At 37.5% G+C, this 17719-nt stretch overlaps 1 protein-coding gene across 5 annotated transcripts in view; it reads left to right on the forward strand.

Moving 5' to 3' along the window:
- nav1a (neuron navigator 1a) overlaps positions 1-17719 on the forward strand; it is a 66433-nt gene that overhangs the window by 46432 nt on the left and 2282 nt on the right. For 2 of the 5 annotated variants that reach the window (XM_056238385.1, XM_056238387.1), the window contains 16 exons: positions 1079-1156; positions 1764-1847; positions 6548-6586; positions 8413-8524; positions 8617-8735; positions 10675-10859; positions 11326-11488; positions 13533-13737; positions 13848-13945; positions 14032-14127; positions 14275-14443; positions 15496-15731; positions 15833-15987; positions 16206-16277; positions 16454-16650; positions 17190-17308. In XM_056238385.1, coding sequence (XP_056094360.1) covers positions 1079-1156; positions 1764-1847; positions 6548-6586; positions 8413-8524; positions 8617-8735; positions 10675-10859; positions 11326-11488; positions 13533-13737; positions 13848-13945; positions 14032-14127; positions 14275-14443; positions 15496-15731; positions 15833-15987; positions 16206-16277; positions 16454-16650; positions 17190-17308 — 2127 coding nt within the window. The remainder of the gene's footprint in view (positions 1-1078; positions 1157-1763; positions 1848-6547; positions 6587-8412; positions 8525-8616; positions 8736-10674; positions 10860-11325; positions 11489-13532; positions 13738-13847; positions 13946-14031; positions 14128-14274; positions 14444-15495; positions 15732-15832; positions 15988-16205; positions 16278-16453; positions 16651-17189; positions 17309-17719) is intronic. The other 3 variants (XM_056238388.1, XM_056238389.1, XM_056238386.1) reach the window with 2 other exon arrangements.

The raw sequence follows: 17719 nt of genomic DNA on the forward strand, positions 1-17719 counted from the left end.
TATCAAATCAGATATCTTTCATTTATGTTAATACAAATAATGATAATAAAATATTTAGCATCCAAACAATTGAAAAAAAGAAATCCTTCCAAATGAAGAAAAAAAAAAGCATTGCAATATGATATTTCAGATTTGACACATTGCATGGTCTAGTTTTAGTATATTGATGATGTCATGATTATAATATTTTATGTTCCTGGTGGGAATACGCCTTTAACGTTTCATGAGTCTGTCTACTTGATCTATGGATGCAAAAGGAATGTGTCTCACCAAGTTACTTTTTTTTTTTCTGGAAAAAATGTACTTGGTGAAGTTTTGCATTCCAAGCCTGATGGCTTGACGTGAGTCTGATTACTCACTGTGTGTGTTGTTCTGTTCTGGTGTGCATCAGATTGTGTGGATATACTCACCATTTGTCTTTTTGTTACCTTCAGTCGCATGTATAGAATTTATCAGCCCGTTCCATATAGAGATAACATAAACAGACACAGCTGCTATTGGGAGTGCTGAATATCTGTCTCAGTTTTCCAGCAGCTGCAGCGAGCTGACATTCCTGGAGCTTCATCGGCTCATTAATACTTTATTTTAGGAAAAACAATTTAGGGATTTATGTCAAAGTAAATAATGTGACCATTTAGAGGAATAGTTCACGCAAAAATGAACATTCTGTCATTATTTCCTCACACAATGATTATCAATATCCTGTAACGACAATCCTGTATGAGTTGCTTTCTTCCATGGAACACAAAAGAAGACGTTCAGCGGAATGTTCTTTTTCTGCTGAACATTTTCAGTGAATAATGACTGTTTCTCATAGCTATCATAAGACTTCAGAAATCTTGTCATAATATCATATTTTTTTGGACTTTGAGAGCCCTCGATTTTTGCGATCACTGCATGGAATAGAGCAGCCTAACATGTCCTAACTTGTTATACGGAAGACAGTTGTACAGGTTTGGAACAACATGAGGATGAGTAATAACGACAGAATCCGCATTTTCAACCTATTCCTTTAAATGTAATGCCACTTTGTTTTCAAATGATCTGTTGGTTAACAAGTTTGTGTGTTCCTTCACAGCAAATCCGTAAGCTGAGGAGGGAGCTGGAATCTTCCCAGGAGAAGGTGGCCAATCTGACCTCACAGCTGTCTGCTAATGTATGTGCGCACTGTCAAACTCGGATACAGTTAAAGATTAGAATATGTATACTACTGTTCGAACAGTTATTTTAAATTGTAATAATATTTCTCAGCAAAGCTGTTTTCACTGGGTTTTTGATTAAGTAAACGCAGCTTTGGTGAGCAGAATAGACTTCTTTCAAAAACATTTCAACGACCCCAAACTTTCGAAAAGTAGTTCTGAAATACTCCAAACATTCCGATTATTATTTAAAGCTGCAGTCCGTAACTTTTTTGTTTGTTTTCAAAATGTACAAAATTGATGTAAGCGAGTACATCATCAATCCATTTTCCAAAGCGTGTTTTTGTCCTGAATCGCTACCGTACACTTATAATAAGTGTTTATATTGGGACTATTTTAGACTGGTACGGGTCGTACCGCTGCGGAGTAGCCCAGCACCTGCGTGACTCGTCATAGACATAAACAGACAGAGGTAACTCCGGCTACAGTGTTCGTCCGCAAGACGCATGCAGTTCTGTTTATTAACCACTAGGACTCCAAACGTTACGGACTGCAGCTTTAATATTACCTTAATTATATGACAGTCACTTGTAATGCAATTAAATATTTGTTCTCTCTCTCCAGGCGAACCTGGTGGCAGCGTTTGAGCAGAGTCTGGCCCTCATGACCTCTCGACTCCAGTGCCTCTCTGTCAGTGCTGAGCAGAAGGTACGATAGTCATCCGAAAAAACACACAAACTCCTGATCAATCTCCACCACTGATTAATTTAAAGAAGATGAAAAACTGGCTTATTGGTCACGACAACACACCAAGCTGACGTAAAAGAACTAGCAGTGATGAAGCTGAGTGTGTTATCACCTCGCGTCGGCTGCGTCTCGGCCAAAACGCTGCGCTTAAACACACCAAAAGGACTACGAGCTCTCTTTCATCACTTTCGCTTTTATTCTCCTGCACTGACTCGTTCGCAAAACTGAAGAGCCAATCAGAGTTCTCTCTCTCATCGACATCGCCAAAGCCGACAGACGCAAATTCAACATGCTCAATCGGCCAAAATGTGATGGGGTCCAACTAGGGGTGGGCGATATGGCCAAAATCTTATATCACGATATGAATAATTCACGACACATAACGATATACAGGTGAAACTCGAAAAATTTGAGTATCGTGCAAAAGTTCATTTATTTCAGTAATTCAACTTAAAGGGTGAAACTTATATATTATATAGACATATTTAGATATATTTCAAGCCTTTATTTGTTATAATTTTGATGATTATGGCTTACAGCTTATGAAAACCCCAAATTCAAAATTAGAATATTGTGAAAAGGTTTTCATAGCTATAAGCTATAATCATCACAATTATAACAAATAAAGGCTTGAAATATCTCACTTTGCATGTAATGAGTCTAATATATTAGTTTCACCTTTTAAGTTGAATTACTGAAATAAATGAACTTTTGCACGATATTCAAATTTTTCACCTATATATCGCAACATAGTTATTTTTGATACCATTGAAATTTCATAATTTTTGTCACCAATTTCAATATCACAAAAAAAACTAGTGCAGGGCAACAATTAATCGCGATTAATCGCATCCAAAATTAAAGTTTGTGTTTACATAATATATGTGTGTACTGTGTATAATTATTTTGTATATATAAATACACACATTATGCATGTATATATTTAAGAAATATTTGCATGTATATACTGTATATATATATTATACATCATTTATGTTATATATAAATATACATTTTATATATAAATAACACATTTTTCATAAATATATACATTAGGGGTGTAATGGTTCACAAAATTCACGGTTCGGTTCGATACGATACACTTGTGTCACGGTTCGGTTCGGTACGATTCGGTACGTTTCCGATACAGGAAAAAGAAAGAAATGCCAGAGAAATTTCCTTGATTTAATTTTTTTAATTATATTTTTATTAAAACTACATCATAAAGTATGATATTTTTTAACTTTGAGCAATGATGGAGCTATAGGCCTACTTGACTTTTCTTAGGAGCTTATAAAACAAAACAGCTCCTTGGTCAAAATGAAATGTAATATTGTAGTAGTTATAAACAAAGGTTTATTTTAGTTCAGATTAACATTTGAGGGCAGCAATTGTATTCATAATGTCAAAATAAAACCGACGTGATGTTACTTGAAAGCATTATAGCCTACTATTCCTGCCAAACTCCCATGGTTACAGTTAGTAGTGTTACTACAGTAAACCCATGGTGAATGTTGCTGATCTGTGGACACTGGATAGTTCATTCATGGCACAATGTTTCTTCCTGGTTTCCACGTCAGCGCTGTTTGATCCGTTAATAACGGAGAAATGCGAATGTTTCTCACTAGATCTCGCAGCGATGTTATTAGGCTACTTCAGGGGCGAAGTCAAATGCTTTCTTTACTGGATGTCTCAGCGCAGTGTAGTGACAGTGCTGATGATTAAGATCGGCTCGCGCTGCATTGGTCCTCCAAACTGATAAACGGTCCGCCAACCACACAATAACGAGTGGTTTCGTTCTGCTTACATTACATTTGCCATTTGATGTTGGGCAATGTTGTGGTCACGCCAGCGTCTCTTACATTATGAGCGCGCTAGCCACGCGTGACGCGCCTACATTTGAAATAACAAAATTTTGGTCGGCAGGAAAAATGGTCCAACGAACCGTTCGGTTTAAAAATGCGTACCGAAAACCGAACCGAAAGCCTCGTACCGAACGGTTCAATACGAATACGTGTATCGTTACACCCCTAATATACATGCATAGTGTGTATTTATATATACAAAATAATTATACACAGTACACACACACATCATTTTTAAACACAAACTTTTATTTTGGATGCGATTAATCGTTGCCCAGCACAAAAAAAACCTAATACTAGTCTAGCCTATGTTTAAAAAAAGTACTCTCAAGCAGTGATGGGAATAACGGCGTTATAAATAAACGGCGTTACTAACGGCGTTATCTTTTTCAGTAACGAGTAATCAAACGAATTACTGTTTTCCCCGTTACAACGCAGTTACCGTTACTGACAAAAAAAATGTGGCGTTACTATAATTGAACTCACTGAAGCGGCTTTCATCCGAGTAGGCTCTCTCTCTGCCATAGGACCTGCAAAGTTTTTTTTCTCTGGTGTGTGTGTGTGTTTATGAGGCGCCGGAGTGGACAAAAGCGCGAGCGCGCTCAATGAGCGAGAGAGACCGAATGTGTCCGAGAGCGCGCTCAACAGTTGCGCAAGAGAGACCGAGGGTGTCCGAGCATTATATAGTTTGTTTATAAATAAATGACACATATCTGCAACGTTAATTAATTTACATGGTTATACAAATAAAATCTAAAAAATTACCGTCAGGTAACGTTCTGTTTAGGTTATAAAATAAACCCGAAAATAACCTGCAGGGAACATTCACAGAAAACATCTTTGTTTGACCGGTTGTAAACACGTGCGGCAAACATGTCTAGAATTTGGCTTAAATAACCTCTGATGATGACGTTCGCTATAGGTTATAAAAATAAACCCCCAAAATATTATATTTTAGTATTATATTTTTTTTTTGGTAAATTGTTCAGTATTATATTGAGAGAGCACTTGTTAAACTGTTTACTTTTGTTAGGAAGAAAATACTCAGGCTACAGTAGGTCTACTAGTTGTGAAGTTGTGTAACAGTTTTATCATTTTAATATGCACAAAGAGTATGTATATTTTTTATTATTATTTATTCATTTTTGGTACATTTCTTAAGAAGCATAATTTATTTTTAAACTTATTTGTTGGCCAGTTGGGGTCTGTGCGATATTAAGTAAACCATCTATAATGTTTTATTGTTCTACTATAGTAATGCTAATATTTAGAATAATATATTGAATTTTAATAGGCGTCTCTCACATTGTCCCACAGCAACATTAAAATAGAATAAATTATTATTATAAAACATTGAACACTAATCTACACTATTAAGTGTCCATTTCATTAATTTAACATATTTAATACTGGGGGCATCCAAATTATTTGACATAGGCCTATTTGATTTTTTTTTTTTTTAAGTAACGCAATAGTTACTTTCTCTGGTAATTAGTTACTTTTATAATGATGTAACTCAGTTACTAACTCAGTTACTATTTGTGAGAAGTAACTAGTAACTATAACTAATTACTTTTTTTAAGTAACATGCTCAACACTGCTCTCAAGCCTATTGAAGAAAAGTAAAGAGTCAGTGATAAAAATAAGAACAAAGAAATTAATAACAAACAATAGAACAGAGAAATAGACCTACCTGAAATAAGAAATACATGCCTACAATAATTGTATAACGTAATCAAATGTATAAAATAACACTGCATATCTTAACTGTGTAAATTAAATGTACATTTACTCTTCTTAAAGTGAGACATAAGTGATTCAGTCAAGAGCATTGAGAGATTTGCTTATTTTTTGATGTTTTTCACAATTTAAAACAATCTATTGTTTTATGTGAATGATTAGGCAGAATGATTTTCAGATCAATTTGAAGCAAAAACTCTAGGCGACAACATCCACTAGTCAAAAGTCTTGTGGACAGATATTTAGTATGTTATTTGTGGCCTTATATTAGAAACTTTATTTTTTAGTTTTTTCAATAACCACGCATAAACAATATTCTCTCAAAAATACAAACATGTACATACATGTTGCTCACATATTATGGTAGCCCTGTGTGTGCTATATAGAGTGTAATTTCACCTGTGCCATTAATATGTTTATAAGCAACTGAAAAAAGCAGAAATGTCAGAGCATACCAAAACATCTCAAGGACCCTGAAAACACCTCAGACCCCAGAGGGTTAACATTAATGACACAGACAACAGCAGGTTTATTAGGCTACTCTCACTTTAAGACGGAACACACACATGCAATTTCTTTCTCAACTGTTTATGTTCCCTTAAGAAAAAAATTACTGTATTTACGAGGATACTCGCAAAGACGGCCATTTTGACACATGAGTGTGTGTATTTGACACAATAACGCAACAAAAAGAACTCGGTTCAGTACTCGTATGTGCGTCTCTCAGACAGCGCTGAGAAACAGTCCCTCAGACCGTCGGCTTGGTGTGTCAGGGCCTTTAGAGCATTAGCATATCACGAGGGAGTAGCACCATTGAGCTGCCAAAACAATATAGTTCTGCTGATTTCATGTTTTTATATATTATGCATATGTATATAGTAGTGCTGTGAAATTGATTAATCGCGATTAATCGCATCTAACATATACGTTTTTGTTTACATAATATATGTGTGTGTATATATCCAGTATACACATATTATATATATGTATATATATAAAATAAACGTGTGTTTGTGTGTGTGTTTGTGTGTGCGTGTCTGTTTATATACACTATAGCGGGTTCCTGAGGGGAAAAAGGAGAACGGACACGAGAAAGTGAGTTCAACCCAGAGGGTGTATTTATTTACAAGTGAGCAAATGCAAAGAAAAGTAGACCAGTGGATGCTTGGCTGTAATCCTCAGGTCCGTGTCTCCGTAAAGTAGTGCTTCTTTTGGTGTTTCCATTGAGAGTGTCTTCATGGTCTGGGTGAGTGAGTGTGAAGAGCAGACAGTGTTCGGTCTGTGTGGAGGTCTGCCGGCAGAGAGTCCGTAACACCAACCTCCTGTTAATCACTCGCTGGCAAAGAAACCAAATGCACAACAAGCGTTTGTTTCAGTTGAGAGAAGAATCTCTTCCTCTTCTGTCTCCATCGGCGCTAGAAGATTGACTGAATGCTACGGCTGCAACTAACGATTATTTTGATAATCGATTAATCTGCAGATTATTTTTCGATTAATCGCATAAAACTTGTAACATTATTATCCATTAACCTCTTAAGTGTCCACAGCCATTTGGACCATAATGGCCCACAGCCATTACATATTTAAAACAGTAATATCCTATAAGAAACCTTAACTAATCTTGACAAACTATATATCATTTGAAAGCTTGCAGTCTCTAGTTTTCATATTTGGTTTCTGATTTTACTTTACATTACAGAAGAGCAGTAATTTGTCAATTTGTAAAAATAATATTTTCATACTCCTAAGACGTGTTCAGACTTTTATTTTGAAATAGCGAGAAAAAAAACATGAAAAATCCTCAAAGATTGGTAGAAACCTCAGTTTGTTTTCATGCCAAGAGTTTAAAAGATAACATCCATTCCATTTTTTTTTTTTTTTTAAAGGTCCGAAAACATTTTAAATATAAAGAAAAAAATAATAGATTCACCATTTGTGATGAACACATATGTGTTATTTGTATGTTTATTAGAGGTTGAATTCACAAGTCTGTGAAGTTTAACAAGACTCGCTATTATTGGAAACACTCGTGTGACTTTCTAACATTTACAGATAAGGATATAACCATAACATGTAAGGAAATCGTGCCGAAGGCATTAAACAGCACACGCATCCTTCAAAGCATGATAGGGTAAGATGTAGTAACGCTTATGCTTTTGTTTGAAGCGCTTATAAATAAATCATTCTCATGTTTCGGACAACTTGGATCATGTACCATTCCAACAGCAGCTCACTCTGCTGTTGGAATAGTGTCCTCCGCTATTTTATTTGTATTAATATATGTGTGTGTGTCTATATATATATATATATATACACACACACACATATATTATGTAAACAACAACTTTAATGTTAGATGCGATTAATCGATTTGACAGTACTAGAATATAAAAACATATTACCCAAACCTCAGCTGTCCTTTCACTGCCTAAAAGCTACATTTAGGTCTGTATGTGTAACCACACAAAGTCACTGAGAGTGAAAAAGCAAATTTGGGTCTAATTATGACTGAATGGAGGTTGGGGGTTGCTGGCTTTTCTATACGTTCCAGACGTTCATGGCACATTGCCCTCTGTGAAAGAGGCAGTCGGTCTAGAAAGCTTTTTTTGCGAGTCAGTGACCCGGATTCATCGGTTCATTACAGTAACTGTGACCCTGCAGATTGTTTCAGTGATTCAGAGAAAGCAAATGATGTTGAGGTACCAGTGATGCACAGCGGTGGGAGTTTTGGTAGACGTCCCTGTGGCTACGTCTGCTGTAAATGTTATTGGTCAAGTGCAGGCAGTAACTCATTGTCAAAGCAGAAGTTAACCCACATTTATTTGGAAAACCATCGGTAGCAGCGCTTTGGGGCATGTTGTTTCAATGTTGATGCTTTAAATGGATGAGCACTGAATAAAAAAATCCGTATTTCTCTACAGGACAGTGAATTAACAGACCTGAGAGAAACAATCGAGAACCTTAAAACCAAGAACCTGGAGGCACAGGCCGTCATCCAAGTCGCCCTCAATAACCCTGATGTTGCCCCCAAAGGTGAGGACAGGACAGATACACCTCGGATTGTGTTTTACCTCAATATACGATTATTATGTTACCAAACGAACATTCTTTATCCCTTCTCTCAGAGTTTCGAATCAGGAGGCAGAATTCATCCGAGAGCATCTCTAGCCTGAACAGCATTACCAGCCACTCCAGTGTGGGCAGCCTGAAAGACGATGCCAAGAAGAAGAAGAAAAAGAGCTGGGTAAGTGGAAAAAGACGAGCCGACGGAATTATTGCGGATATTATTATCTGCGAGCGCGTAACCACAGTTTTCATTATATTCTTCTTTTGTAATTCTCTAAGGTCTGTGAAGTAAGTTTATAAGTCTCTCTGAGGGAATGTTCCTTCTCGTTATGTCTTGTTTCTAACCGTTCTACAAAGCTCACTGGTTTCCATTGGTACAGCCACTGCAGCTTATACTATCATACGTGTAAACTATTATGTGTTACAACAGTAAAGGGGTGAATTTACTAAGCAAATAGCACATGGTATTTAAGGGCAAAAAACATATTTTTTTTGCACCTGGTGTCCAAAATGACATACTCTATGCACTTGTGCCATTCACTATGTACTCAACCATCTAGTCACCAATGTCGGATGACAAAATAACCATATAAAATTCATAGACTAGACTCTTACAGACAGTTTAGTGCATGAAGTGTCCAACGTTCCACACTTTTTTTTGGTTAAATAAGTGCATAATTCGGATGGATGAATTCTTTTGGAATTTGCAGTGTGATAGAATAGTGGACAAGTAAACAAACTGGGATGCAGCTTCTAAAAACTGACAAGATGGGAACCAACAATTTGCGTCATGACCTGAATTGGATTAATTTGCTTTAGTCCGTCAGGCATGAAAACAGCTAATAATGTGTCGCAAATGAACTGCTCTATCTGTGGTCACATTTCACCATTTCTTAGTGAATTCCCTGTAAACATGTGGAAATAATGTGGCTATTGCTGAAGAAGAAAATAAAAGAAAAAATGTTTAATGTGGCTATTGCTGAAGAAGAAAAGAAAAGAAAAAAAACATTATTGAATACTGCTGCACATGAACGAAGCTACAGCTAAACGCTCGCACTAACTACAGCATGTTGAGAAAGAACACTTTGTATGTTGAAACTATCTTACAGCGGTTCAGTATTTTATTAGTATTAGGTTCAGTGTTGTAAACTCATTTATGGAAATGCGTGTATCATGTACAGTATGCCTGAGTGTTTCAAGTGCCCTTGTTGAAAAACATCCTTTTCTCTCGTGTTGCTGTTTAACCGTCTGTCTCTTTGAGTTTGAAGTACCGTGATATGTAGTACTTGAATTAAACGCTACATAAAGTAGGGAGGTTCGCAGAATGTATAATCATTTTCATACAATAATTATTATTTTACTCTAAAAAACTAATAACATTCTCTTTCTTGCATAAAATAACACAATGGTACTTTTGTCTAGTTTGTAGTCTTTTATTCAGTTGTTTACATTTTTTTCTAAATAGTAGTTTCGATCTGTACACGTTAATGGTTAGTATTATGGTCAACAGTTAATGGTCAGTATTATTTTTTTGAATTATTTTAAAGAAATTAATACTTTTATCCAGCAAGGGTGCAATTAATTGATCAAGAATAACAATAAAGGCATTTATAATGTTACAAAAGATTTCTATTTCAAATACTGCTTTTCTTTTGAACTTTCTATTCATCAAGAATCCTGAAAAAAATGCATCACGTTTCCACAAAAATACGAAGCGGCACAACTCTTTTCAACATTGATAATAATAATAATAATAATACATGTTTTTTGGAGCATCAAATCATCATATTAGAATGATTTCTGAAGGATCATGTGACTAAAGACTGGAGAAATGATGCTGAAAATGTAGCTTTGATCACAGAAATAAACTACATTTGAATATATATTACAAATGAAAATTGTAATTTTAAATTTCAATAATATTTCCCATTTACAATTTTTTTTACTGTATTTTTGATCAAACAAATGCAGCCTTGGTGAGCAGAAGAGACTTCTTTATATTTCGAACAATGGTGTAAATTAATGAACTTCACTAAATTAATAAACATATTTTTTTTTTTCAGAATAAACAAGCACTTGTATAATGTACTCTTGTCTTTCTCTGGATTTCTCTGTAGTTGCGAAGCTCTTTTGGCAAGGCGTTCAGCATAAAGAAGGGTGCTAAAGGTGGCTCGATGTACTCTGATATTGAAGAGATCACCACTCCAGATTCTTCTGCCCCCAATTCACCAAAACTGGCCCATGAAGACGGAGAGAATCCGCTCCCTTCCCTTCAATCCAGCCAATCAGCCATCTCCTCTGTGTGAGTAAAGTTTGAATAGTTTTTAATAAAAAGAGAGGCAAGAGAGGGTGATTTCACTTTGGGGTTTCACTTTACTTTGATGGTCCCTTTAACACATTCTGTTGACTATAAGTAACGTTGCACCTACATGTCTATTAACTCTCATCAGGGTGTTAGTAGAGTATTAGTAGACTGGTAGGGTTAGAATAAGTTCTAATAAGAATAAGAATACATGTACTTGCAAAGTTACTTATAGTCAGTAGAAAGTCTGTTGGAGGACCAACACAATAGAGTTGGCAGATATTAAGCAGAGAGTCTACTAATACTCTAATGAGAGTTAGTTGACATGTAGTTGCAAAGTTACTCTTAGTCAACTGAATGTTCAGAAGCTACCATCAAAATAAAGTGTTGCCCACGTTTGAAATGCAGCAGTAATAAACTGCGTTTAAGTGTAATCACATTTAAAACCATAATGACGTTGTAACAGGATCCATGAAAGTAACGAGGAAAACGAGAGCGATGAGAAGGCGGTATCGGATCTGCGGTCTGAGCTGTGGGAGAAAGAGATGAAACTGACGGATATCCGGCTAGAGGCGCTGAGCTCGGCCCACCAGCTGGAGCAGCTGCGAGAGTCCATGAACAACATGCAGGTTAGGAACTTTTTGCTACTGTCACATTTACCTTTGTTCAGGAAATTTTCACTGGCAAGATCAAGTCTTTTCAATAGGAATCCACACAGTCTGGAATTTTGCATGAGGGTGGAAGATTTCCCAATACAATTCATGCAAATTTGCCAAGTTGACCAGCAGAAAGCTGCTTGGTTTGAGGGTGGCTTCTGCATGAGCTTCCTACACTGAAACACTATTGACAATAGACCATTTTTGCCTACAAAATGTACCTACTTTAGCACTGCTAAAGGCTCGAATACACTACACGACAGGGGCGTCACTAGGATTTTCATTTTAGGGGGGCTAAGCCCCCAATATGATTTTTAAACAAATTATAAAAAAAGGTAACACTTTAGTTTAGGATCTAAAGATCACTATTAACCATTTTCATTACGATGCAAAGGCACGGTTTTATAATAACTGTGGTCCCAAATGTGAGGCAGGGCAAATAGGGGGGTTCGGGGTCTCCCCGAGAAAATTTTGATTTCTCTGATCTACATATGTGCATTTTAAGATGTTCTGAAGGCCAAAAAACTTGGATAGTGGGCAGCTGACAATTTTTCTCTCCTCATCAGCAGCATCACTTTTTTTCTCTTTGTTTTTCTCTTGCCCTGTCTCTTCCCCTCCTAAAGCTGAGCTTTGACTGATATAGGCTTTTCATTTTTGTCTGTCAGTGAAGAAAGTAAACATAGGGTCAACTGATAGGTTGATTTTGCCTATGAATCATTTTCTCAGACGCGTTTATTTACTGAAAGCTACTAAAGGTAATTAAGTTTATTAAATGCATTCACAATATGTAGGCTACACATTTATTATTGATCTTATGCCTAATACAGGGCCGTAGACAGGGCTTTATAATCACAGAGGTCCTAAATTTGAGATTGGTAGGGGGTTCAAATTTTTTATTTCTGATATGTGCATTTCAAGACGTTTGAAGACCAAAAAAAAGGATAAGAAATAGCTTTAAAACCATGTCAGTGGGCAGATTATTTGTCAATTCCTCCTCTCTTCTCATCTCCATCACTCTTCCTTTTTTTCTCAGTCTCTTCCTCCCTTTCTCTTCCCCTCCTAAAGCTGAGCTTTTTTAATTTACTAAAGGCTACAATTTGTATTATATTCTCAATATGTACACATTCATTATTAATCTTGTGCCTAACATGATGAAAACTAATTTGTTAATGTTTCTTGTAAACTAATTATTACATTACATGAGTTACATGAGTGTATAGGCCTATTTTCAGTTCAAAATGGCGAAATTAGACAAAACTATATTAGTTTGCCTGATTATTTTTTGTCATTCGTTTAACATTTATGACCTAAAAAAAGTAAAATATGAAATGTTAAGTTTAGCTACTTACATCTTATCTCGCACTTGACCGTACGCGTCGAGTCCATAGACTGTAAAACATGGTCGTGTCGCACTGTTAAAATTCGCGCTCAGCAGCGTCTGTGAACATAAAGCCCGCCTACTTTGATTTGATTGGTCGTCTCTGACATTGACGAGCAGTGACAGACCAATGAGGCTCAGATGAACACAAATGAACACACACACCCTGTCCTCTGTTTCTGACGTGCTCTCTGCACGGCGCAGCTGTGGATTGAGAACGTGCTGAATCTGATTATAACAAGACTGAAGCGAACACGAATTTGTGTAGCCTACATTAATCTCACATTTTTAGGGGGGCTTGGCAGAAGTTTAGGGGGGCTGAAGCCCCCCTAAAAAGGGCCTAGTGACGCCCCTGCTACACGACTTTTAAAATCTGAACAGATTTTAAGATGACCTATTTTGATATCCTCTGACTGGATGGAATCATAATCTGAAGCTAAAAAATCAGAGTCTGTGCCCATCGTACACTATGCAATTTTCTGTGAAATCTGTCAACTCAGACTGCCCAAAATCTGCAAACTGGCACAGATTTTTGGCAACTATTGTCTACTCGTCCTGACTGCAAAAAATCTGAACAACAGCCATGTAGTGTGCTCTAGCCCTAAGATAAAATAAATCTAATTCAGTTTGTCATTGCAGATGATGGTGGAGAGTCTGAAGGCAGAGAACGACCAGCTGAAAACAGGAAGTGCTCCGTCGTCCCTAGTCCTCCCTAGCGGCCCACCTTCTACTTCCACCTCCCAGCCCTCTGGCCTCGCCAGCCTCCTGAACTCCAACCAAAGCAAACCACCCATGAGCCTCACCAAGTCCTTCAGCCTCAGCCTCAATGAGTGCTCCAACCCTGGTGAGTTCGCTAGTTATGCCATCTGATATTTTGGGGCACTTTAAAGTGAAAGCTTGCTTCTCATATCTAACCTAGGCAGATTGAGTCAAATCATTCTTTCTATCTCGCAGAAGTTGCTCCTATGGAGTTACTGAGCCTGTCATCTCAGAGGGACGAGGACTTTACACGCGTTGTGGTCCGTATTGCTGACCAGCAAGTGCCCAGAGAGGTGAATACATGAAAACATGTTTTAAAATGCTTTATACATGAATATTAGATCATATTGCCTAAATGTTCAATGTGATGTACAATCAGGAGGTGAGGCAGCAGGATTTCTACATCGGCTCAGTGAGAATTAATGGGAAAACTGAGTGGTCGACGTTAGACACAGATATTTCCACAGCTTTCAGGGTGAGAGCTCGTTCTGTAGCATATACATTTTTAAATATATGCAAAGATGATTCAGTATGCAAAAAATACCATAAATTTGCTGTTGATATTTAATGGTAAACATATTGTTCTGCTTATAATGTTTTTTTTTTTTTTTTCATACATTAGGATTACATTTCCCTGGTGGATCCCAGTACAAGTATGGGACTGTCTGTCGACTCTATCCACAGTTACGCTATTAATCAGAGCAGGAGAGTGCTTGGAGCCGAGGCTCCTGAAAGTTCACCCTGTGACTGTTTAAAAAAGGGTCCTGGACTCGTCACTGTCACCCTCAAAGGTAAAAAAACTCACAATTTCAAACTCTGACACTCTCCATCCACCTTTTTAACACCTCATTTCGGCACAACGTGGTGTTTCAAGCGTCAAAAGCTGTGTTAGTTGACAAAATCACAGGCTTCAGTACCATTAAAGTTAATCGTTTACTTCAGACATGCTGTTAACTCTTTCCTCGCCATTGACACAAATTTCCAGCTTTCTGTGCGTTCACTGTTATACGGTAGGGGGCGCTATGAGACATCTTCTGAAAGAGTACAAAATCTCCTGATCAAAAGAAACAGAAAAAAGTGATAGCATATGAGACCAGATGCATATGTAAAAACACGATCATCAACATTTAACAGCATATAAATCAAAACTGCCTAATGTTACAGAATAAAATGACGACCCAGGACGAGCTACAGGACTGTGAAGCTTTGGGTGTTGATGAACTCGATCTACTCCATCTGTGTCTTGATCATCATTCTGAATCCCATCCTGACGTAGTCTGAAAAAAAAAAACAGTATGAAAAAAAAAAAAGAATGCTTTAAGCTTGAATAAAACTTTTTTTTTTTAAATTAAGGCTGAAGTTCATTTATTTCTTTTTATATATTGCATGTTCAGATATTCATGCAACAAAATTTAAATTTTGTTAGAATGATCAAACATTTTGGTGGTGGCTGGCAACTTTTTTCAAAAACGCTGGTTGGGAAATAATTAATTATAATATTAATTAATTTAACTGTTCAGCAAATGTTTTTTTAAGAGATATTCTATTGATGATCATTTACCTGCAAACCAAATGCTAGCATTACCATTTTGTGAGCTATGTGGAGCAAGATTGTGGACCAATGAGAATTCACTGTGGGCGGAGCTACCCAGTTTCTAAAATAGAAACCAATAAACAGGAAAAATATCTTGACATTGACACTGTTGACAGTCATGGCTGATATGGCTGTTTCTGTCTACTAGATGTTTCTCCTTCCTGTTTTAATAGTTTGTGTCTTTAGTTCTTTAGAGCTCTTTGGCACTTCTAACTGACCTCTGATTCAAAATATTGCTGTTTGTTCCAGGTGTTGAGGATAAATGTGTGGATAGTCTGGTTTTCGAGACGCTCATCCCCAAGCCAATGATGCAACACTACATTAGTCTGCTTCTGAAGCACCGGCGGCTGGTCCTGTCGGGCCCCAGTGGCACAGGGAAGACCTATCTCACCACCCGTCTGACTGAGTACCTGCTGGAGAGGAGCGGCCGGGACCCCAGCCCGGGCCTTATCACCACCTTCAACATGCACCAACAGACCTACAAGGTGAAACCTGGAAATCTCACTTTCAGACAAACTGAGCTCTTTCCCCACGGATTTGTGTTGCAAGCAGTTGTAAAGCCTCGCTTTGGTCTTCTCTCCCTCAGGACCTCCAGTTGTACCTGTCTAATCTGGCCAATCAGATTGACCGTGATTGTGGCACTGAGGACATTCCATTGGTCATTATCTTGGATGATATCAGTGATGGGTCCTCCATCACCGATCTGGTCAATAGTGCGCTGACCTGCAAATATCACAAATGGTGAGTAAGGAAAATCCTTTAAGGAAGCGGTAGTGATAAGGGAGAATCTCTCAAAAATCATGATCTTAATTCAAGGCGAATAAAATATTAAATCTAATTTTGGGATGAAATATGACCTGGACTTGTTCCTGACAGGCTTTGTAAGATTCACTCTTTTACAAGACAATTTTGGAATTTGAAACTTTTTTTAAAGTATTTTCCTTGGATATTTATTTCAGCCCGTATGTCATTGGAACCACCAATCAATCTGTTAAGATGTCGTCAAATCATGGCCTGCATCTCAGTTTTAGGTAAGTTCCTCATTTCTTTAGCACTGTTTCATTCCAGTTTGTAGATTGTAGTAACGTCAAGTAAAACCTAATACAATTGTACCTGATCTTACAATAACATCCTCATAAAGAAATTTGAAATACCAAATCAATATTCCAAATGTGCTTCATTTGTGATTTTTTCCATTCGTCTGAAGAATGATCACCTTCTCTAACAACGTGGAGCCTGCAAATGGGTTCCTGGTGCGGTACTTGCACCGGAAATTGGTCGAGACGGAGGATGACAGCGCGGTTCAAAGCGCTGAGGTCCTGAGGGTCCTGGACTGGGTGCCTAAACTCTGGTACCATCTCCATACATTCCTGGAGAAACACAGCACCTCAGACTTCCTCATAGGTACAGCTTTAAACGTTCTGCATTTCACGAGTTCACACTTACAAATAAGTCAAGATAGAATAAATGCGTATTTGGCGTGCTGTCCGAGGAGAGGGCTCCGAGTTAGGTATTCGGCCCGAACCCAGAGCACTCCCCCCGTATTCCTGGCTGTGAAATAAATAAATAAGATAAGCCAAGAGTGAGGAGTCGGGGTGGTGGAGGGATGCTGAAACTGTCAAGGAATGTTAGGTGAGTTGACAGAGTGAATATTTATATGCTCCTTCTCGTGCTGATAGGGAAGACATGGTAATTGTTTGATGACCAGTTGATTGGAATGATTATTTGAACGTGCTCCTCCCGAACTTTGTTTATAAAACATCATATCTGATTACAAATTTAATGAAAAACATTATTTAACCATTTATATTTTGTGGTGGAGATATAATATTAGCAAATTCATCTGTACCACGCACTACCTTTTAAAGGTCATGGTTTAGATTTAGCACAGATCAAAGCCAAGTTTCCAAAAAAGATCTTAGCTATGGCTCTTGTCTCCGCAGGTCCCTGCTTCTTCCTGTCTTGTCCAGTAACTTTAGCAGAGTTTCGCACCTGGTTTATTGACCTCTGGAACCAGTCCATTATTCCTTATCTTCAGGAGGGAGCTAAGGATGGTGTGAAGGTAAGCTATTGTTCACATAGGCCAGCGTTTTCCAACCCTGTACTTGGAGGTTCCCCAACAGTACACATTTTGGATGTCTGTCTTATCTGAACAGTCCATTTCAGGCCTCTTCTAGTGAGTTGATTCAGGTGTGTTTGATTAGGAAGAGTTTACAAATGTTTACTTTTCTTGTACCTAAAGAAAAAGGATAAGAAAACAATGACATAGGAAACTAACTACTAAGCAGGGTGTCTAATCCTGCTCCAGGAGGGCCACTATCCAGCAGAGTTTAGCTCCAACCCTATTAAAACACCTGAACCAGCTAATTAAGGTCTTCAGGATCATTCAAAACGTCCAGGCATGTGTTTTGGAGATAAACTCTGCTGTAAGGTGGTCCTCCTCATAAGTGACTGTAGTGAAACACACTTCATA

The sequence above is a fragment of the Rhinichthys klamathensis genome, unplaced genomic scaffold, assembly GCF_029890125.1.
Source record: "Rhinichthys klamathensis goyatoka isolate OS25496 unplaced genomic scaffold, OSU_Roscu_1.1 h1tg000521l_1, whole genome shotgun sequence".
NCBI classification, from domain to species: Eukaryota; Metazoa; Chordata; class Actinopteri; order Cypriniformes; family Leuciscidae; genus Rhinichthys; species Rhinichthys klamathensis.